We start from the raw sequence: 23,362 nt of genomic DNA, 5'->3' as shown, positions 1-23,362 counted from the left end.
CTTTCGGCATGTAGAGGGATCCTGTACATACCTATTATTTGTTCCAGCAGAAGTGATAGAAAGCAGAGTGACCACCACTCAAACATTTAGTGTGTAAGCCCCACAAGCCTTTATGAAGACAATGGAGGTCAGGCAGGGGGGATCCAATCTCATTTAATAAATTGGACTCACTAGGAGTCGGACACGACTGAGCGACTTCACTTTCACTTTTCATTTTCATGCATTGGAGAAGGAAATGGCAACCCACTCCAGTGTTCTTGCCTGGAGAATCCCAGGGACAGGGGAGCCTGGTGGGCTGCCGTCTCTGGGGTGGCACGAAGCTGGACACGACTGAAGCGACTTAGCAGCAGCAGCACAATCAAAGCTGGAATAGAGATATTTCTAAAGGTGAACTGGGCTGAATAAAGATGATCAATGGAGATATAACCTATATTTTCTCTACTATTCACCAAATAGTGATTAACTCATAAATGATAGTCTAATCCAGCTGTTTCTCCAAATTACAAAAAGTTGTAATTTCCACAAAGTTGACGTGATTTCTTGGACAATGATAGACAAAGTCTCACACACTGGGTAATGGTCACCAATGGAATCAGCCACAAGTTTTGTGCTCTTTTTTTCAGGGATCAGAAAATTAGTAATTGCAAACCATGGATGAAATTTATAAGATCGCTTCCACAGAAAGGATCCAGGTGTTGGAAAAAGAACTGGCTACACAATTGACTGAACTGAAGTCTGAGATAGAAGAACAATGGACTCTCCAGGGGTCAGCTCATCAAACTTACAGGTAAATAGTGGCAGTGTGAAGGCATGGTCTTCAAGAGCTTCAACCACTACTCACATCCCATAATCTCCATCAGAGCCCCCCTCTCCTTTTTACTTGGACATTTGGCAGCATCTCAAGCTCAGGCTTGACTGCTGCCCTTAAGGCTTTCCTATATTCTAGAATCGTCAAGGCATTTAGAGGCAATGTGCTACCAAAGAAAATGAAAAAGTGCTCTTCCATCTCACACATATCATTGTCTTAAGATTCCAGAAGCTATTATACAAACCATAGTCAATGAAACCTTATTTTCTCCAATGATATTTTAACTGAATTTGACCTTGATTTTGATGAGAAATTTCAAAACAAAAATAATATGAGGTATTTGATAGTGAATTCTGCAAAATGATGTTCTATTAAGAACTATTCTACAGGTAAATGCTGCCAATGATAGCAATTGAACTCTTTAGGTCATTCACAGACACTTTGAGGTTAACTGAGAGGAAAGGCATGATCTGAGCAAGAGAGGGTCAGAGAGCTGAACCCTGAATCCCACCCAAACTCCCAGCATGCCAAAGAATTAGAAGACAAGAGGGCAGGGAAAGAATGGGTTTCTTCTGTTTCCCTGACTGCCTGTTTAGTAGCTGGTCCCCTTTCTAGGTGGTTACTGGTTTTCCATCTCTGTGAGGCTGTAGCCAGGATACAGGTACCCAGTAATCACAGAAATTATACCTTTGATTTATTCATGCTTTTACCCTCAAGGCCCTTTCAAAACTTGTATCTTTTTTCATCAAAACCAAGACATGAGATAAGAGAAGGCATTATTCCAACTGCAGCTGGGAATTCAACATAGCTGGCTCATGGGTTTCTTAGTCCCACATGATTGGGAGGCCTTCTGACTGTCAGCCTGGTGTTCCTTTGAGAAACAGGACCATGATTCCAGTGGGGTGAACTGCTGACAAGTGTATAAACTAACAATCTATTTTCATCTTCCCTTAAAACTTATTCAAGGAGGACTGATAAATGGTCACATGAACAATATTAATCTGAACTTTACTGACTACAATCACCTTCAAATCTCATTTCTCACATGTATTCCAGAATGATCTCCTGTGGTCCCCTTGCCAGTGTTTGCAAGAGTCTGTATTAAGAGTCCCATCTTAATACAGTAACATTTGCACCATGGTTTTAATGTTCCCGAAGCGACCAAGCCCTGGGGTGTATCTTACACCCAATGTGGAGAGGATCCCTCTTTCTGACCCAGGGTCCCACCTCTTATCAGACCCCAGGGCAATGCTGCTTGTACTTCCTTATGTCAGAGTCCCTGGTGCAAACACCTTCCTCATGGTTAGGCTTGGACAACAGTCAATGAGGGTGCTTAAGCAAGCACTTCTGCAGTGTTTTTCCTAGAGATGAATACATTTTTTGAAGCAGAAAATTTGGTTAAAATAATTTCCAAAGTAGTTCATGTTTGATATATAAGGGTCATTTTCATCCTCCAGATAACTGAGCTAGAACACAAAAATAAAAACGTTTTGTTTGAATAATACTTATTTTATGTGTCAAATAAAATCGATGAGATAGAGGTCTGATAAGCACAGTAATTGTTAGAAATGAGATTATAGAAGGAACTATGGGTAGGAGTAAGAAACGTCCTCACCACTGTCTCTCTTTCTAGAGAGATAAGTTGGGGTAAAAGGAAAGACTAGAAGGAGAGGACATCTGGCCCAAGTTAAGGTTTAACAGGAATGAGGTATACACAAGAGAGATTCTAAGACAGAAGCCTGTGGCCTTTACATGCCACCAATAATCCAGTGTAATATGTTTATTTAGAAATGAGCAGTTGTGGAGTTGCAGATTAATCAGGGCAGGAGGAGAAGTGGGTGATAGAGGATGAGATGATTGGATAGCATCACAGACGCAATGAACATGAGTTTGAGCAAACTCCAGGAGATAGTGATGGACAGGGAAGCATGGTGCTCTGCAGTCTATGATGTTGCAAAGAATAAGACTTGACTTAGCGACTAAACAATAGCAACAGTCTTTAATCTGATTTATAATAGCTTCTATAATTACAACTTCTGTTGCATAAAATTTTCTGCAGCTCTGTTCGAATGCCGAAGGACATCTCTTACTTTAGAAGAGAAAGGGAACTGGCCCTAAAGAAAACTTTACAGGTGAGTAAAACAATGGGCTATTTCAATACCACAGTGAATTAGGATTTGCTAAATTGTTGGAAACTCTTGACAAGGAAAACTTTTTGTAAACAAGCAGCTGATCTTACTGACAATGTTTACGAAGAAAAAACATTCAGCTCACTGCTGGACCAGAGAAGGCCAATCCTTCAGAGATATCTGATTTTTGTAGAGTGTTCAACTTTACAGTTCCTTGATTTATGATGTTAAAAATAATTATTTGAAATCTTAGGTATAACAGCATAACATATAAAAGCGATCAGAAATTGTATGTCATTTTCTGTCATAGACACTGATTGTTTTGTTTCCTTCTTTCCCTTTCTTTGCTTGCTCTGTTCTCCGGGGTTCAGGTGGCTGAGTCAAAGTCCCTTGTTATTCAATCAGATGTCATGCAGAGGGAGCTAGAGAGCTGCCTAAGGAGAGAGTACACTCCTGAAAATTTACCTTTGCTTCTGTTGCAGGTAAGAGTCATTTTGTAATTTGAAAAGGAGATTTGAAATTTAGTAGAAATGTATGAACAAAATTGGCTTTCTGGTATGTCCTCTGGCCAGGGTACAATATTCTCTATATGTATGGTTTGCAGAATTTGGTTCATATAAATGCTCTTCTTTGCTAGAGACCCATGCCAAACTCCGGGAAATAGTGGAGGACAGGGAAGCCTGAAGTGCTGCAGTCCATGGGGTCACAAAGAGTCAGACACGATTTAGCAACTGAACAACAGCTACAACATGCCATTTAAGTTCAGCTTAGTTACAGTCGCTAGACAATTGGCAAAGTTTCTACTAGTTACTCCCTGTGCTGGTATTAGGAAGCAATACAACATTGACTAAGATAGTTGCAGACCTCAAAAACTGTTGGCTGACCTAAGGAAGATATTTCTGGAAATCTCTCTTAAGAAAATAACTCACAACATGGGGAGTGGGGGGAAGATATTCCATAATGATCATTATTGCAGCATTATAATAAAAGTGAAAAAATTGGAGTTGCCTAAATGTCTAATCATAGGAGAGTTAAGAAAAACAGTATGGTATTTGATAGATTATTGTTCTGCCTTTAAAGATTTTCTGCATAAAGAATTATTGTGTTATGTAATATTAGGTAACAAAAACATATGTGTGTATGTATATTACAATAATGGTCATGTAGTGTACAGAAAAATCACTTGAAGAGCAGACATAGGCCAAAATGTTAGTAATTACTGTCTTTGAATGGCAAACAATGAATTTCCTTTTTTTGCTTTTATGCATTTTCTAAATTTTTTATGATAGAAATTATTTTTAAAATTTTATAATTTTTCTAAAACTAAAAAAAATTTATAATAAGCATGTACTGCTTAGATTTTAAAAATTAATTGTTCTTTACTCTTGTGTTTTGAGTTACAACCTCACTATGCATACAAAGTAGATTATTAGCAACTAACTAATAAGTAATAAGTTAGCAATTAACTAATAATAAATCATACAGAAACAAAAGTATTCAGATTTTGTTTGCAAGTCAAACTAATGTCATTATTTTCATCCAGGATTCTCTTTCCCTAATATTTCTGGCACTCTTCATTCCTTAGTGTGTATCAGTGTTTCTCGTGGGAGAGAAAAGGAGGGGAGGGTGAAGGTTGGAGATGCTTGGCAAGACATTTTTGGCTGTCATGATTTGGGGAGGGGAGTGGGTTGGAATGGCACCCCACTCCAGTACTCTTGCCTGGAAAATCCCATGGATGGAGGAGCCTGGAAGGCTGCAGTTCACGGGGTCGCTGAGGGTCGGACACGACTGAGCGACTTCACTTTCACTTTTCACTTTCATGCTTTGGAGAAGGAAATGGCAACCCACTCCAGTGTTCTTGCCTGGAGAATCCCAGGGACGGGGGAGCCTGGTGGGCTGCCTCTATGGGGTCGCACAGAGTTGGACACGACTGAAGCGACTTAGCAGCAGCAGTGGGTTGCTACTGGCTTCTAGTGAGTAGAGGCCAGGGATGCTGCTAAACATCCTGCAATGCACAGAACCACCCCTTGACTGCAAAGAATTATTCAGTCCCAAACATCAATAGTGCAGAGGCTGAAAAAGCTTCAGTTCAGTTCAATCACTCAGTTGTGTCCAACTCTTTGCGACACTGTGGACCTCAGCATGCCAGGCCTCCCTGTCCATTACCAACTCCCGGAGCTTGATCAAACTCATGTCCATAGAGTCAGTGATGCTATCCAACCAATCTCATCCTCTGCAGTCCCCTTCTTCTCCTGCCTTCAATCTTTTCTGGCATCCAGTGAGTCACTTTTCTGCATCAGGTGGCCAAAATATTGAGTTTCAGCTTCAGCATCTGTCCTTCCAATGAATATACAGGACTGAGTTCCTTTAGGATTGACTGGTTTGATCTCCTTACTGTCCAAGGGACTCTCCAACACCACAATTCAAAAGCATCAATTCTTTGGCACTCAGCTTTCTTTATAGTCCAACTCTCACATCCATACATGACTACTGGAAAAACCATAACTTTGACTAGACGGGCAAAAGCTTTGAAAAAGCTTGGTAGAATCCAAGTTTCCATATGTTATCATTTATCTTCTGCCTAAAGAACTTAATTTAACATTTCTTGTAGAACAGATGTGCCAAGGACCAAATTCTCTTGGTATTTGTTTGAATTAAAAAAAAGGTCTTTGTTTGCCTTCATTTTAGAAAGGTATATTTGTTCAATATGGTATTCTAGGCTGATATTTTTTCCCTTTTATCTCTTTAAATGTGTTGCTCTACTGTCTTCTGGTTTGCATTGTTTCCATTTCCTAATACTTTTTATTCTTTTGTTCTCTGGTTGCTTTTAAGATTTTCTCTTAATGGTTTTAAGCTATTGATTATGATGTTCCTTGATGAGGTTTTCTTTGTGTTTCTCTTGCTTGGAGTTGGTTGAACTTCTTGGATTGTGATTTTATCATTTTTATCAATTAAAAGTTTTTTCAACTGTTATTTCTCCAAATGTATTTTATATCCCTCCTTGTCCTTTTGGGACTGCAGCGACATATACATTTCATTCGTGCATGCTTCAGTCGTGTCTGTTCTGCACTCTATTGACTGCAGCCTGCCAGGCTCCTCCGTCCATGGGATTCTCCAGGCAAGAATATTGGAATGGGTTGCCATGCCCTCCTCCAGGGGATCCTCCCAACCCAAGGATCACACCTGTGTCTCTTACATCTACCTGCATTGGCAGGTGGGTTCTTTACCACTAGCATCACTTGAGAAGCCTAGACATATATGTTAAATCACTTCATATCTTCCATAAATCACTGAGGCTCTGTTAAATTTTTCTGTTTCCCCCCTCCATGCTTCATTTTGTATAGTTTCTATTGCTATATCTTCAAGTTTACTAACCTTTTCTTCTTCACTGTCTAATCCTCTGCTGCTCCTATTGTTGTTCAGTTGCTAAGTCTTGTCTGACTCTTTGTGACCCCTTGGTCTGTAGCATGCCAGGCTTCCCTGTCCTTCACTATCTCCTGAGTTTGCTCAGACTCATGTCCTTTGTCTGTGATGCCATCCAACCATCTCATCCTCTGTTGCCCCCTTCCCCTCCTGTCCTAAATTTTTCTCAGCATCATGGTCTTTTCCAATGAGTCAGCTCTTCCCATCAGATGTGCAAAGTATTGGAGTTTCAGCTTCAGCATCAGTCCTTCCAATGAATATTCAGGACTGATTTCCTTTAGCATTGGCTGGATTGATCTCCTTGCTGTCCAAGGGACTCTCAAGAGTCTTCTCCAGCACCACAATTTGAAGGCATCAATTCTTCTGCACTCAGCCTTCTTTATGGTCCAATTCTCACTACATACCTGACTACTGGAAAAACCATGGCACTGACTATATGTATATAGCAAAGTGATGTCTCAGCTTTTTAATGTGCTGTCTAGGTTTGTCATAGCTTTCTTTCCAAGGAGCAAGCATCTTTTAATTTCATGGGGGCAGTCACCATCCACAGTGATTTTGGAGCTCAGAAAAAAAAAAAAAAAATCTGTCACTGTTTCCATTATTTCCCCATCTGTTTGCCATGAAGTGATGGGACCAGATGCCATGATCTTAGTTTTCTGAATGTTGAGTTTTAGGCCAGGTTTTCACTCTCCTCTTTTACCCTGATTAAGAGGCTCTTTAATTCCTCTTCACTTTCTGCCATTAGAGTGGTATCATCTGCATATCTGAGGTTGTTGATATTTCTCCTGGCAATCTTGATTCCAGCTTGTGATTCATCCCACCTGGCATTTAGCATGATGTACTCTTCATATAAGTTAAGTAGGCAGGGTGATAATATACAGCCTTGATATATTTCTTTTCCAATTTTGCATCAGTCCATTGTTCCATGTCCAGTTCTAATCTGCTGTTAATCCTATCCAATGAATTTTTTATTTCATATATTGTAGTCTTCGTTTCTAAAAGCTCTATTTAACTTTTTAAACTATTTTTCATTTCTCTATTATGTTCACATTTTCCTTTCAATTCTTGAACATACTGAGCATAGTAATAAAAACTCCTTTAAAGTCCTTGTTTGCTCATTTTATCACTGGTGCCATTTCTGGGCCTGTTTCTCTTCATTAATTTTTCCCCATCTTATAGGTCATATTTTTCTGCTTCTTTGCATGTCTAGTAATTTTTCCTAGAGGCTAGGCATTGCAGTTTTACATTGCTGAATGCTGATTTTTTTTATATTCCTTTAAGGATGTTATACTTCATTCTAGCAGGCAATTAAGTTATAGATCAGTTTCACACTTACAAGGCTTGGTCTTGAAGCTTTCCTAGAGCAGGTTTAGAGTAACTTTTACTCCAGACATAGTTTATTCTTCTTACTAAATTGTCACCCCTTTTGTGTCTCTGCTGAATGCCGCAGGTATTTAGTGAGGACTCTTTACTCTGTCAGATTGAAAGTTGAACGTCTTCTAGTTCTGTCTGAACTCTGAGAAATGTTCCGTTTACAATTCCCTAGTTTGATATTCTTTGCACAGCCTCAAGGAGTTCCACCCTCTGCAATGCAGTGCTTAATAGTCAGCAAAGAACTCAGAAATCTCTGTGTAGGTTTCTGGAGCCCTTTTTTGCATAACTTTCTCCTCTCCATTACTCTGCCCTGTCAACTCCAGCTGACTCAGCTTTCCAAATTTGATTTCTCTATCCTTAACTCAGAGAGACCATCATGCTCTGATTTCCTATTCTAGTTCAAAAACTGCCTTCTTCAGACAGAAAACCAGAGCTCATTTCATTTGTTTCCTTTCTCTCAAGGACAAGAGTTCTGCATTGCCTGTTGTTGCATGTCAGTAAACAGTTGCTTTGTGTAATTTGCCCTATTTTCTAATGGTTTATGATAGAAGGGTGCATCTGATCCTACTTATTCCATCATAGCAGTATTATTTTTTATCAGAAATAACATTTTTTAAAAATTGGCTTATTTGACTACACTTGTGGCTGCTGCTAAGTCGCGTTAGTCATGTCCGACTCTGTGTGACCCCATAGATGGCAGCCCATCAGGCTCCCCCGTCCCTGGGACTCTCCAGGCAAGAGTACTGGAGTGGGGTGCCATTGCCTTCTCCAATGTATGAAAGTGAAAAGTGAAAGTGAAGTTGCTCAGTCGTATCCAACTCTTAGTGACCCCATGGACTGTAGCCTACCAGGCTCCTCTATCCATGGGATTTTCCAGGCAAGAGTACTGGAGTGGGGTGCCATTGCCTTCTCCATTTGACTACACTTAAGTATAAGTAAAATTCTTGATCTAAGGTTAAAAGCTATAATCTCCTTTATAATGTTCTTTGTACTTTAGATTCATAAACTTCAGTTTTTAAAAAAATTTTAAGCTTAGCTTTAGATAATTTTATAGGCTTTTATGTCACTGTTAAAATTTCAACAACTGATAGATGAAATTATAATCTGTTGGATTGACAAAATATCTATTTAAATTTGAATGGTATATTGAGCCAGGTTTCTTAATTTTATGATCTTCATGTAGAAAGTATTGGTAGATCCTTTAAAAACAGCCAAACTTATTTTCCTATTATTTCTGTTCTTAAGGTTTAATCCAGTCTTCCCATGGTGCAGTTGGTAAAGAACCCACCTGCCAATGTAGGAGACATGGGTTCAATCCCTGGGGTGGGAAGATCCCCTGGAGGAGGAAATGGCAACCCACTCCAGTATTCTTGCCTGGAGAATCCCATGGACAGAGGAGCCTGGCGGGCTACAGTCCATTGGGTCGCAAAGAGTCAGTCACGACTGAGAACACCCCTCCTTCCTTCCTTCCTAATTGTATTCTCGTTAATTTTTGTTGTTGTTGTTAAAGCATTATACAGAGAGAATTACCCAGCTGGCCCAGAGTAAATATTTACACATGCTTAGGTGGAAGAGATTTTGCCATCACAGTAAGATCATGGAGCAACTTTATCCTTTTTACAAGGTAGGAAGCCCATGAACAGAATCAATGGGCTATTTTCTATGATGAAACAAAATGGTCATTAACGTTGTCAATGCTATTATTTATTTAGTCATCATGCCTGTACATTATATCTCTAGACTTAGTCATGCTACATAAACTGTAAATGTGTACCCTTTGGCCAACATCTCCCCTTTTCCCCGAAGACCCAGTCCCTGGTTACCACTGTTCTATTCTCTGCTTCTCTGAGTTTGACATTTTTTTTAAGACTCCATATAAAGGGATACCACACAGTATTTGTCTTTTTCTCTGTCTGGCTTATTCCATTTAGCATAATGTCCTCCAGATTTATTCATGTTATTACAAATATTAGGATTCCCCTCCTCTTCGTGGCTGAATAATATTCCATTGTATGTATTTTTACCACATTTTTTTTATCCATTCATCCATCTGTTGATGGACCCTTAGGTTTTCATATCTGACTATTATGAATAATGCTGCAATGGAATGTTGAAATACAGATATCGCTTTAAAATACTGATTTTGTTTTCTTTGATATATATACCCAAAAATGGGATTGCTGGATGACATGGTAGTTCTATTTTTTTTTTAATTTTTATGTTTAATTGGAGGATAATTGCTTTACAATATTGTGTTGGTTTCTGCATACAACAATAATCAGATATAAGTATACATATATCCCCTCCCTCTGAAGCCTCCCTCCCAGCCCCTCATCTCACTCCTTTAGGTCATCCCAGAGCACCAGACTGAGTTCCCTGTGTTATACAGCAACTTCCTACTGCTGCTGCTGCTGCTAAGTCACTTCAGTCGTGTCCGACTCTGTGCGACCCCATAGACGTTAGCCTACCAGGCTCCCCCATCCCTGGGATTCTCCAGGCAAGAACACTGGAGTGGGTTGCCATTTCCTTCTCCAATGCATGAGAGTGAAAAGTGAAAATCAAGTCCCTCAGTCATGTCTGACTCTTAGCGACCCCATGGACTGCAGCCTACCAGGCTCCTCCGTCCATGGGATTTTCCAGGCAAGAGTACTGGAGTGGCGTGCCATTGCCTTCTCTGAACTTCCTAGTAGCTATCTGTTTTAAACATGGCAATGTATGTTTCAGTGCTAATCTCTCAATTCATCCCACCTTCTCCTTCCCCTACTATGTCCACAAATCCATTCTCTATGTTTTTGTCTTTATTTCTGCCCTGCAAATAGTTTTATCAGTACCATTTTTATAGATTCTGTATATAAATATATGCATTAATATATGATATTTGTTTTTCTCTTTCTGATTTAATTCACACTGTATAATAGATTTTAAGTTTGTCCTCCTCAGTTAAACTGACTCAAATTTGTTCCTGTTTTAATTGGCTGAGTAATATTCCGTTGCATATATGTACTGCAACTTCTTTGTCCATTCATCTGTCGATGAACATCTAGGTTGCTTCCATGTCCTGGCTATTGTAAATAGTGCTGCAATGAACATTGGGATATATGTGTCTCTTTAAATTATGGTTTTCTCAGGATATATGCCGAGTAGTGGGATTTCTGGGTCATATGGTACTTTTATTTCTAGTTTTTAAAGGAATCTCCTTACTCTTCTCCATAGTGGCTGTTATCAGTATGGTAGTTCTATTTTTACTTTTTTGAGAAATTTCTATACTGTTTTCATATTATCACTAGATGCACCAGTTTACATCTCCACAAACAATATATCTTGTCGATGCTTTAAGTGGTGGTTAAAGATGGTAAAGGAACTAATGGATGCCCTTACTTGCCATTTCTCCCTGTGGCAGAAGATAATGGTACTATTTTTAAGAATGAGATTTGAGGGTGGCTTTATATTATAGAAAATTTATTTTTCTTCATAGGCTATAGCTAAAAAATCTAAGAAGCCAACTCCAGTTACTAAATTTTCTTATGCACTGACTCTTTGCTAGGGTCAGTTTCCTTCAGAGTTGTGAGAATATGACTGATTGCTGTCCTTATTAGTCAAATTCAAAATGTGAAAGAGTTTTAATATTACAAGAGCTTATTTGGCTCCCAAACAGTAATACACTATACTTGGAAGCAAATGACACAAAGAATAAGGCTTGCAAATCATCAACTTCTGTCTTGGCATCTCTCTTAAACAGAAACAAGTTGTCTACATTATGCAGGAATACAATGATGCTCTTCAGAGAGCTGATCGATTGTCTGTTGCACGAGAAAACTTCCTTATGGGAAAAAAGAACACTCCTAACTTAGTGACACAGGAAGACCTGACTATTTACACAAATTGGTTAGTGTGTCACCTACACTCACTCAAGATTATTCACCACTATGTGCAGGTACGTGAAACAGTTACATGGCGATGCATTGCCTTCCCAGGATGGTCAGGACATTGTTTTCTTCACACCTGCCACCTAATTTGAGGTTGTCAGTTTCTGTATTCCATCTGCCTTATAAACAACAGGAAAGTAATGGGTCACTAGCTTTTTTCTTTGAGACCTTTGAAAGTATTTTTCTTTTGGAACCTTGCTGTAATGAAATCACTCCATTTAGCTTACCCAAAGATGTCTCTGTTACACTATTTTGTATTCACTCTATGATTTCTTGTTTTCAGCCTCTTGTTCTGGATTTATGCTCTCTAATGTAGATCCACTTTTTTTATTCAGCAACCTCTAGTGAGGGTCTAATTTATGCCAGGGACATATCCTGGGCCAATGGGAGTATATAATCTTTGCTGATGGTGAGGGACAGGGAGGCCTGGAGTGCTGTAACCCATGGGTTCACAAAGAGTGGGACATGACTTGGTGACTGAACAGCAGCAACAAAATGTGAGTCACAGGATGATAGGAAAAAGGGCAAGTAAAGTCCTTAAATATAACTTAAAGTTGTATTTAAGTCAACTTAAATACAATGTGATAAGTATAATCACAAAGTAAAGAGAGTCACAGAGGAGAGGCCCTACTGCAAGATACAGGCATCAGAACGGAGTGATGTGACCACATTCTGTTTTAGAAAGATTGCTGTTTTACCACCTAATTTTTTCCTACTCCACTACACCTCATCTTAGTGATACCACCAACCATGACTCCTGGCCATCATCCTGACATCAACCCTTCCCCAATCAGTCACTGTGGGGTCTACCTCTGAATCATCTCTCCCTTGTCACATGGCATAGTAATGATCTGCTTCTAAGTCCTGGTCCCCTACTAAACTCTGAACTCTTTGAATTTGGTCCATGTCTTACTTATTTTTGTATCTCTAGCACCTCACATGATGCCCTGCTCATTATGGGTCATTGATCAAGGTAGGCCTGCCTGGATGACAACACAAGGTCCCTAGCTCCAGATTTAGCCCTTCATGATTGAGCAGATTACTGAGGCCCACCTCCGCCTCTTTCCTCCTCTGTCAAACCAAAGAGCTGCTCCTGAAACAAAGTCTGAAGATTCTTTGAGAACTGAATTGACATGTAGCCCCTTGGTTGTCCCCTTCTGTAGGCTCTCCAGTATTTACCCATCTCCAAAGCTCTGAGTGTAGCTGTTGACGAAGTCCCTGAGGTTGGTCAGGAAAATGAAGTTTCCTGTTGATGACACTGACCCTGACATCCAGGGTTCTGCATCTCCAGACTCTACGAATGCCAGTGTTTCAGGTAAGAAGTCTTCTTTCCCCTTAGGAAATGTGGAGAAAAGATTGTGATTTTTCACGTGTGCACCTGATTTTGCTTGAAATTTTTCTATGTACCAAAAAATTATATCTTAAAAAAAAAATTGGCCATGCCATGCAGTCTATAGGATCTTAGTTCCCTGACCAGGGATCAAACCTGGGCCCCGGTGGTGAAAGCACCAAATCCTAACCACTGGACTGCCAGGGAATTTCCAAAAGTTTTATCTTCTTAATTAACAAGTGTTAATCTAATATTTTCTGGTGGAAAAAAATAACAAACACTTCTCTTAGAAATTATTATCTCCATCTTTATAGCTAGACAATTAAGGGGGGGGGGGGAAGCAATAAACTTGAAGTTTGGAGTACTGGGCTCTAGGCCTATTCTGTTGTAGCCTCACTGTGAGCCTACATGTTTAAGTCATTTCATCTCCTTGGGCCTCAATTTACTCATCTCCAAAATAAGCCTTTTAGATCAAGTGATCACTAAGGTCACCTTCATTTTTTTCCCCAGGATTGAAAACTTTTCATTTCTATTTTTTTAAATACCAAAAACATTTGTATTGGTTAATAGCCAATTAACAATGTTGTGATAGCGTCAGGTGAACAGTGAAGAGACTTAGCCGTACATATACATGTATCCATTCTCCCCCCCAATCCCCCTCCCATCCAGGCTGTCACATAACATTGAGCAGAGTCCCTTCCTTTTTAGTTTTACATGATCTTTAGAGACTTCCCTTATCTGAATCAATTTAATAGTCTTCTTACCCTTACCTTATGTTACAGATGACTTAGAAATCTGATCAGGTTTTTACTCTGAGTGATGAATTTACCAGTTGCACCTGGAGAGGCAGCCAACCCTGTTGTGGGGAATCAGAGAAGGTATCTCAAATGGGAAGTCCAATCTGGGTGCTTAGAGATGTGTAAGAGTGAGCCAGGCGAAAGGAGGTGAACGTTCTCAGCTTCTCCTGATTTGTTAACTTGGAAGTCATATTCTTTGTCTACCCCAAAGGACTACAGGTAGTTCTGTTCTCACTAAGTCATTCCCCAAAGGGTCTGTTGGATTTCTCCTGCAGGCTACGAGAAGGGGGAGTCCTAACTACCTCCCCCAGAAAACCAGCACCAGGAGTTCGTCAGATAGGCCTGGCTGAGTGTGTGCAGTTTACAAACTGTGGCAGAGAAGGCTGGGCATGAAGCAGAATGGCCCTCACCATCCATGGAAGAGGCCCTGACTTCAGTTTTCTCAAAGGACTCTCCTTTTTCTCTCTGAGACCGGTATTCATTGGTGTTAATGCTCTTGATTTTGGATATTTTCAGGGCCAATGAGAACAGAAACTGCTTTCGTTCTGCCCCAACACACAACAGAAACAGAAGAACTGAAACCTCAGCTGAGGCTTCTGCTCTCGCATTTCAGTATCTCTTATGACGTGGAAGAGCTGAGCGATGCTTCTAAGGAGACAGAACTTTTTGCCTTGGTACTTTATGGATTCTTTCTTAATGCAAATATAGGTGTTCATGAAAGAAAATACTAGTATCTGTCATGAAGTTGGATATTCACACTGCCGTGATAAAATATAATAGTAATAGTGAGATTTAGACTAGCGGTTGAACTTTCTCTCTGTTAGAATTTTGAAACCCTTGAATATCCAACCCAGAGGGATTGTAGGATTATTTTTCTGCAGAATTTAAAGAAAATGGTAGGTTGTAGTCCATAATAGATGATGTAAACATAGCCAAGATTTGGCATTTTTTTTTAGTATGGAGTTGTCTAGTGTCTAAAGCCCTTTGATTCTCAGAAAGTGTACCAATAGCTCTTCAGTTGGCAAAATGCTTTATATTCAGTACAGTGTATATTGTGTAGTGATTTTTAAAGTTAAGCAGTCATAGTCTGCTGTCTCATGGTGTTGCACCTCCTTGAATAAAAAAATCATATTATCCAAAGCCATATTAGAACTTGTTTCAAAGGGAAAAAAATAGGATTATACACAGAGAACCTCAAATTTACAATAATAAACTTTTTAGCCAGAGTTTCAACAAAAAGATATTTTTCTAGATCTGGGTGTATAATATTTGTACATATATGTATTTGCTAGGTAAAAATAATAAGTTGATTAATCCAAAAAGGCAAAGATCAAATCTGTATGTTTTTGAACACCCTTTGTGTAAGAAGGAACCACTTACTTACTTACTTACTTACTATATCACCATTTACTTTTACCTTGAAGTTTCACATCCATGTGTATTTGTTCCAGCATTGTTTTACTGGGATTATTTCTTTTATTATGTAACACGGACTCTTAAAGCTCACTGGAACCAGTGGTATCACATGTCCTCTGGTTTCTTTGAAGGTGGTGATGTTTAGCTTTTGTCTTTCTTTTCATATCAGTAGCAGCACTGTCTTCAGTATAGAGTGCTTCTATGGGAGTATCCTCACCCTCATTCATTATCAGCAAGTATTATGATAGACCCAAACCAGAATCAGACCAAGACAGTGTTGAAAAGAGTCCAAATAAATAAAGATAGGTTATGGCACAGTAGACTGTCATCAGTGATAACAAAAGAACTTGAGGCTGCAGAACTCTCCCACAGAGCAGCCTTCTCCCCAAAGAACAGCTTGTCTTCACATAGAGAGAGTTTCCACTTTTGATTTTCTTGTAACAGTATTATGTGCAGTGCTAATTGTACTCCCAAGATAATCACATTACAACACATTTTTTTGTGTAGGACAAATTTCTATAAACAGGAAGAGTGTTTATTTTAGTTTTCCAAAGCCCTAGAGCAGGGTCAGCAAACTACAGCCCGCAGCCCACCTCCTAGTGTTTGTTAAAGCTAAGTGTTATTGGAATACAGCCATGCCCTTTCATTTATGTACTGTCTGTGGCTGCTTTCACACTGTAACTGCAGCATTGAGTAGTTGTAACAGAGACCATGTGGCTTTCAAAGTCTAAAATATTTACCATCTGGCCCTTTAAGAAAAAGTTTGCCACTCTAGCTTAGACTGGCACCATCTCATTGAACTTTGTGCACTGATGGGTATGATCTGTGTCTGTCTGATGTGGTAACCACTAGTCAGTCACATGTGACTGTGAAACACTGGGTAGTGTAAATGAGGAACTAAATTTTAAATTTTATCTAATTTTTATAAATTCGCATTTAAATGTTAAATAGCCACGTATGGCTAGGAGCAATAGTATTGGATAACACAGCCTGGAAAGTACCAGCATTAACTGGAAGAATCTTTAGCTCTGTGTCTCATTGAACTTACTCATTCCGGAAACTTTTTTTCAGGCCCTAGTGTGTGTCAGGTTCTCTCTCTTCCTCTGTAATTAAATATACATAAGATTTACCCTTTTAACCACTTCTAAGTGTACAGCTAAGTGGTAGTAAGAGCATTCACATTGTTTTGCAACCATCAACATGGGGTAGATTCTTGAGATTCCCTCCACAAGCTCTCCTTGCACTGAGGAAGTCGTGATGCAGGTGGCTGGTGCACTGATAAAGGCAGTTGCACAGGGAGGCTGGGTCTACCCAAGAAGGGAGCACGCAGTGTCTTCATCTTAGCAGTAGGCAGTTATATCATAGAAAGCCTCAGTCTGGAACTGAGATGCGAGGGGTATGATTGATGTACCGTAAGGAGTTTTAACAGGTCCCAGCATCTGGACTCTTCTCTCTAGCAATGTCCTGGTCAGGCTTCTGGGCGCAGGATTTATCTAACCCTTAAATTTTCTCATTTACCAGGTGGTCAGGAAAAGGGAATGTATTCCCAAAGAAAGACAATCTACTGCCCATTGAGGGTCCATTTAAATATATATATAAATAAATATATTACATTATTTCCAATCTTTGGAGCGGGTATTCAGAACAAGTAACACACACATAATTATAGTAATAGGCTGACTGGAAAGCATGTGCCCCTCAGGTATTTACATTTAAGTCCTATTACTGTCACAGAATCATGTTGTATAAAATAGTTTGACTCCAAGACTCTTTCAGAGGCAGTCAGTACCTGTTCTTGAAATTGCCTTCAGCCTGAGACTATTTTTTGCCCCTGGGCTTCTCTTTTCTCCATCCTGTTTAGGTTTCCCCAAAATTTCAAAGCATCTTCATGGAACAACAGAGAATGCAAACGTTTCCAGACTATAATGCTGGGATAGCTAAAGTGGAAAATTTGAATTTGGCAGGACCTCGTAGGGCCTTGAAAAAGGGAGCCAACTGGACTTCCTTTATAAAGGTAAGGAGCCTTGTGGTGACGGTCACTTGTAAATGATGTCAGCCATGTCACAGAGTGTTCTCCAGGGAGGCCAGACAACCTGGCAGCATCCGGTCTATCAGATGCCTACTATCCCCTCTCCTCAATGCCCTCAACAAACTGTGCCCTGGGAGCAAGGGTAGGTGCCTGCCTGACTTAGGAGAGGCGGCTTAGAAAACCTGGCCTTGTGTACCACCATCCCCCAGCTCCTTCCTGCCTTGAGTCTGTTGAAGTTAGCCAGGCTGATCTACCTTTTCTGGAAGTTCTCACATATTCTTTTGCCCATCTCTAACTCCAGTACTTTGGCCACCTCATGCGAAGAGTTGACTCATTGGAAAAGACTCTGATGCTGGGAGGGATTGGGGGCAAGAGGAGAAGGGGACGACAGAGGATGAGATGCCTGGATGGCATAACTGACTCGATGGACGTGAGTCTGAGTGAACTCCGGGAGTTGGTGATGGACAGGGAGGCCTGGCGTGCTGCGATTCATGGGGTTGCAAAGAGTCAGACATGACTGAGCGACTGATCTAATCTGATCTGATCTGATTGAGTCAGAACTCCTTGTTGTTAGTGACCTGGGCTACTTGGCAAGAATAAAGAACATTCAAAGTTATACTTGAATTGTGTAAATACAGTTTTTTAGTCCAGAACTGTTTACTGACTGCATTCTGTGTGTCATACATGGCCCATGGTGCTGGAGAGACACAATTCACAATTATTCAAAAGTGAGTAGGTTAAATGAGTTGATTTGAGATAGTGGTAAATACAGTTGATTCTCATTGTTTGAGGGGAGTTATGTTCTGTAAAGTTGCCACAAATATTGAATTAACAAATCCTAAACCACTTTCATAGGGGAAATAAAAGGTTAGGTTCATCAATTGATCGATACATAACTAGTTTTATACGTGTTTCTATTTGAAGAGACTTTATTCAATATATGTTGTTGATTCATTAACATCAAACTCATAGCCAATAGCACTATAACTCATACCTGAACGAAGCTTTTTGAACACTTGTCCTTCTACAAGACACATCACAGCCTTCCTATACTTAGGAACACTAGACAGCTCTTCAGCCCCCTGTTGGAGGCCATTTTAAATAGTGAAATTACTAATGAAAAGCACAAAAAGTATAAAAACCTGGCACTAATTAGGCCATAAAAAGAACATTTGTTTATAGTACACACTCAAATAAGTAGTAAATAGGTGAATGTCACCTTGTTTGTCCTCGGCTGGGAATGTGGGGTTGGGTGACTTGAACTTTTCAACCATCCTGTGCATGTCCATGAATGTTCAGGAAAGTTCTGTATTGATTTGGGAATGACAAAGAAGTTTCAGTGAGTAGGCAAATCCAAAAATACAAAATCCATGAATAATGAGGATCAACTGTGTCACGAAGGAAACATCTTATGTGGTAAAGATGGATGGAAGGAAAGCAGAGAAATCACAGGTTATTCCTAAATTTGGGGCTTGGGCAAATAGGTGGTTGGTGTAAGGAAAGCTGGACTTTCTGTTTTAAATTATTATACTTGCCATTCAAGTATAAATATCAAGGAGATAGTTGGATATAACAGGCTGGAGCTTAGAGCTAGATCTAAATTTGAAAGTTATGAGTACATTGACGTACTCAAGAACTAATTTTTGAAATACAGCTTGCTAACATGAAAGGTGAAGTTTTACATGTGGAGCCACAAGGAGATTTTGTGGGCAAACTTCTCTTGCCCCATAAAGTTAGTGCAGTGCCCAACACTGATGGATTTAAGGTCCCTTCTGCCAGCAAATGGTGCCGTGTCATTCTAGATGGAGCTACTGCGTCTCAGGCCAGGTACCAGTAGGAACTGCTGTTGCCCTCTCCCTCCACAGACCTGAGAATCCACACAGACCCTTGCCAAGACTTCACATGCTCTAGAAAACTACCACTGAGGCCAGATCCCATTTCAGAAAGTCCTTGGTTCTCTTTATTTGCAACTTTTATTGAGAACCATTCTGTTATATTTAAGTTGTGTGTATGTGTTTGTCCACTAGATTAAGCCAAAATGTGATCCTTGGCAAAAGAAGCTTTTGACCAAACTAAAAGAACGGAGAAGAATAGATGTATTAATGCAACTCCAAGCAAAGTTTTTGAAGGTAAAAAAGTAACCATGTTTCCTTGTAGATAAAATTCTGTTCTCAGAAAATTGAACTCTTTCCACTTTTAAAAAATGTTAGCCATGGATTCACTGCTGCTGCTGCTGCTAAGTTGCTTCCGTTGTGTCTGACTCTGTGCGACCCCATAGACGGCAGCCCACCAGGCTCCCTCGTCCCTGGGATTCTCCAGGCAAGAACGCTGGAGTGGGTTGCCATTTCCTTCTCCAATGGATTCACTATGAAGGCTTTATTTGGAATTGTCTAATCTAATTGCCCGATTTTATATCCTGTTAGCTTTCATTAGTGACAGTTGTCAAAAGAGTTGGCTTTAACACTAGTTAAAGAGGGGTGTGATATTAAAGAGATATCACACCAATATCTCTGTGTGATATTGCTTTAGTCACATAACCTCTTTCAGTTTTCGTTTCCTCATTTGTGAAACCAAATAAGTGGACTAAACATTGAACTATCTTACTTTTACTATGGTAAAAATAAATAAATAAATAAACACATAACATAAGATGTATCATCTGACCCATTTTTAAGTGTATGATTCATCAGTGTTCAGTATATTCACAGTGTTGTGAAATAGATCTCCAGAACTTTTTCATCTTGCAAAAATGAAAAAACTCTCTGCCTACTCAACAACACCCTATTTCCTCTTCCTCCCAGCCCCAAGCAACCACCATTCTACTTTCTGTTTCTGAATTAGACTACTCTTAGACACTTCATATAAATAGGATATACAGTATTTGTCTTTTTGTGCTGGCTTCGTTTTACTTACTAGAATCTCCTCAAGTTCACCCATGTTGTAGCATGTGACCAGATTTCATTCCTTCTTGTTTTTCATGAAAATTTATATCTGCTTTATTTACAATAACCAAAAACTACAAACAACCTGGATGTCCTTTCAGTTCAGTTCAGTTCAGTTCAGTTGCTCACTCGTGTCCGACTCTTTGCGACCCCATGAATCGCAGCACGCCAGGCCTCCCTGTCCATCACCAACTCCCGGAGTTCACTGAGACTCATGTCCATCGAGTCAGTGATGCCATCCAGCCATCTCATCCTCTGTCATCCCCTTCTCCTCCTGCCCCCAATCCTTCCCAGCATCAGAGTCTTTTCCAATGAGTCACCTCTTTGCATGAGGTGGCCAAAGTACTGGAGTTTCAGCTTTAGCATCATTGCTTCCAAAGAACACCCAGGACTGATCTCCTTTAGGACGGACTGGTTGGATCTCCTTGTAGTCCAAGTGACTCTCAAGAGTCTTCTCCAACACCACAGTTCAAAAGCATCAATTCTTTGGTGCTCAGCTTTCTTCACAGTCCAACTCTCACATCCATACATGACCACTGGAAAAACCATAGCCTTGACTAGACAGACCTTTGCTGGCAAAATAATGTCTCTGCTTTTGAATATGCTATCTAGGTTGGTCATAACTTTCCTTCCAAGGAGTAAGCATCTTTTAATTTCATGGCTGCAAACACCATCTGCAGTGATTTTGGAGCCCAAAAAAACAAAGTCTGACAGTTTTCACTGTTTCTCCATTTATTTCCCTTGAAGTGATGGGACCAGATGCCATGATCTTAGTTTTCTGAATGTTGAGCTTTAAGCCAACTTTTTCACTCTCCTCTTTCACTTTCATCAAGAGGCTTTTTAGTTCCTCTTCACTTTCTGCCATAAGGGTGGTATCATCTGCATATCTGAGGTTATTGATATTTCTCCCAGCAATCTTGATTCCAGCTTGGGCTTCTTCCAGCCCAGCATTTCTCATAATGTACTCTGCATGTAAGTTAAATAAGCAGGGTGACAATATACAACCTTAACGTACTCCTTTTCCTGTTTGGAACCAGTCTGTTGTTCCATGTCCAGTTCTAACTGTGGCTTCCTGACCTGCATACAGGTTTCTCAAGAGGCCGGTCAGGTAGTCTGGTATTCCCATCTCTTTCAGAATTTGCCACAGTTTATTGTGATCCACACAGTCAAAGGCTTTGGCATAGTCAATAAAGCAGAAATAGATGTTTTTCTGAAACTGAGTAAATACACTGAAGTATGTTCATATCATGAAACAGCAATCAGTTATAAAAAGGAACAAAACTGTTGATATACCCCAAAACTTGGATGAATCGTCAGAGAACTGTGTGAATAAAAAACTCAACCCAAGCATCCAGCATTTTGATATTTGGCAAAACTAATACAATTATGTAAAGTTTAAAAATAAAATAAAATTGGAAGAATAAAAAAAAAAAAAAAAAAACTCAACCCATAAAGACTGCATGATTCCATTTACACAACACTCTTCAGTTCAGTTCAGTCGCTTGGTCGTTTCCAACTCTTTGCAATCCCATGGACTGCAGCACACCAAGCTTCCCTGTCCATTACCAACTCCTGGAGCTTGCTCAAACTCATGTCCATAGAGCCAGTGATGCTATCCAACCAAGCTCATCCTCTGCAGTCCCCTTCTCCTCCTGCCTTCAATCTTTCCCAGCATCAGGTTTTTTCCAATGAGTCATTTTTTTTTGCATCAGGTGGCCAAAGTATTGGAGTTTCAGCTTCAGCTTCAGCATCAGTCCTTCCAATGAATATTCAGAACTGATTTCCTTTAGGATGGACTGGTTTGATTTCCTTGAAGTCCAAAGGACTCTCAAGAGTCTTCTCCAACACTACAGTTCAAAAGCATCAATTCTTCGACACACAGCTTTCTTTATCGTCGAACTCTCACATTCATATGTGAGTACTGAAAAACCATAGCTTTGACTAGATGGACATTTGTCGGCAAAATAATGTCTCTGCTTTTTAATATGCTGTGTAGGTTGGTCATAGCCTTTCTTCCAAGGAGCAAGCATCTTTGAATTTCATGGCTGCAGTCACCATCTTCAGTGATTTTGGAGCCCAAGAAAATGAAGTATGTCACTGTTTCCATTGTTTCCCCATCTATTTGCCATGAAGTTACTGGACCAGATGCCATGATCTTAGTTTTCTGAATGTTGAGCTTTAAGCCAATTTCTTCACTTTCCTCTTTCACTTTTATCAAGAGGCTCTTTAGGTCCTCTTCACTTTCTGCCATAAGTGTGGTGCATCTGCATATTGATATTTCTCCTGGCAGTCTTGATTCCAGCCGTGCTTCTTCCAGTCCAGCATTTTTCATGATGTACTCTGCATATAAGTTAAATGAGCAGGGTGACAATATGCAGTCTTGACATACTCCTTTCCCAATTTGGAACCAGTCTGTTGTTCCACGTCCAGTTCTAACTGTTGCTTCTTGACCTGCATACAGATTTCTCACGAGTCAGGTCAGGTGGTCTGGTATTCCCATCTCTTTAAGAATTTTCCACAGTTTATTGTGATCCACACAGTCAAAGCTTTGGCATAGTCAGTAAAGCAGAAGTAGATGTTTTTCTGGAACTCTCTTGTTTTTTTGATGATCCAGTGGATGTTGGCAATTTGATCTCTGGTTCCTCTACCTTTTCTAAATCCAGCTTGAACATCTGGAAGTTCATGGTTCATGTACTATTGAAGCCTGGCTTGGAGATTTTTGAGTGTTACTTTCCTAGCATGTGAGATGAGTGCAATTGTGTGCTAGTTTGAACATTCTTTACATTGTCTTTCTTTGGGATTGGAATGAAAATTGACCTTTTCCAGTCCTGTGGCCACTGCTGAGTTTTCCAAATTTGCTGGCATATTGGGTGCAGCACTTTAAAGCATCATCTTTCAGGATTTGAAATAGCTCAACTGGAATTCCATCACCTCCACCAGCTTTGTTTGTAGTGATGCTTCCTAAGGCCCACTTGACTTCACATTCCAGGATGTTTGGCTCTAGGTGAGTGATCACACCATCATGGTTATCTGGGTCATGAAGATCTTTTTTGTATAGTTCTTCTGTGTATTCTTGCCACATTTTCTTAATATCTTCTGCTTTTGTTAGGAATCGAACTGGGGTCTCCTGCATTGCAGGAGTTAATCTTTATTAACTGAGCTATCAGGGAAGCCCTGCAAACTCTTAA

General features: G+C 39.9%; 1 protein-coding gene across 1 annotated transcript in view; it reads left to right on the top strand.

The window, feature by feature from the left end:
* The first annotated feature begins 620 nt into the window (after positions 1-620).
* The window catches only part of LOC113898267, a 175,953-nt gene continuing 153,211 nt past the window's right edge, over positions 621-23,362 (top strand). Inside the window, exons 1-9 of the mRNA XM_027551255.1 lie at positions 621-787; positions 2,868-2,940; positions 3,309-3,419; positions 9,245-9,358; positions 11,474-11,668; positions 12,824-12,975; positions 14,304-14,461; positions 17,065-17,217; positions 19,260-19,361. Coding sequence (XP_027407056.1) covers positions 12,897-12,975; positions 14,304-14,461; positions 17,065-17,217; positions 19,260-19,361 — 492 coding nt within the window. The 5' untranslated portion in view covers positions 621-787; positions 2,868-2,940; positions 3,309-3,419; ... (1 more) ...; positions 11,474-11,668; positions 12,824-12,896. The remainder of the gene's footprint in view (positions 788-2,867; positions 2,941-3,308; positions 3,420-9,244; positions 9,359-11,473; positions 11,669-12,823; positions 12,976-14,303; positions 14,462-17,064; positions 17,218-19,259; positions 19,362-23,362) is intronic.

This window comes from Bos indicus x Bos taurus, chromosome 9 (assembly GCF_003369695.1).
Source record: "Bos indicus x Bos taurus breed Angus x Brahman F1 hybrid chromosome 9, Bos_hybrid_MaternalHap_v2.0, whole genome shotgun sequence".
NCBI classification, from domain to species: domain Eukaryota; kingdom Metazoa; phylum Chordata; class Mammalia; order Artiodactyla; family Bovidae; genus Bos; species Bos indicus x Bos taurus.
Note: the sequence above shows the minus strand (reverse complement) of the source record. Positions and strands in the feature narration are given on the sequence as shown.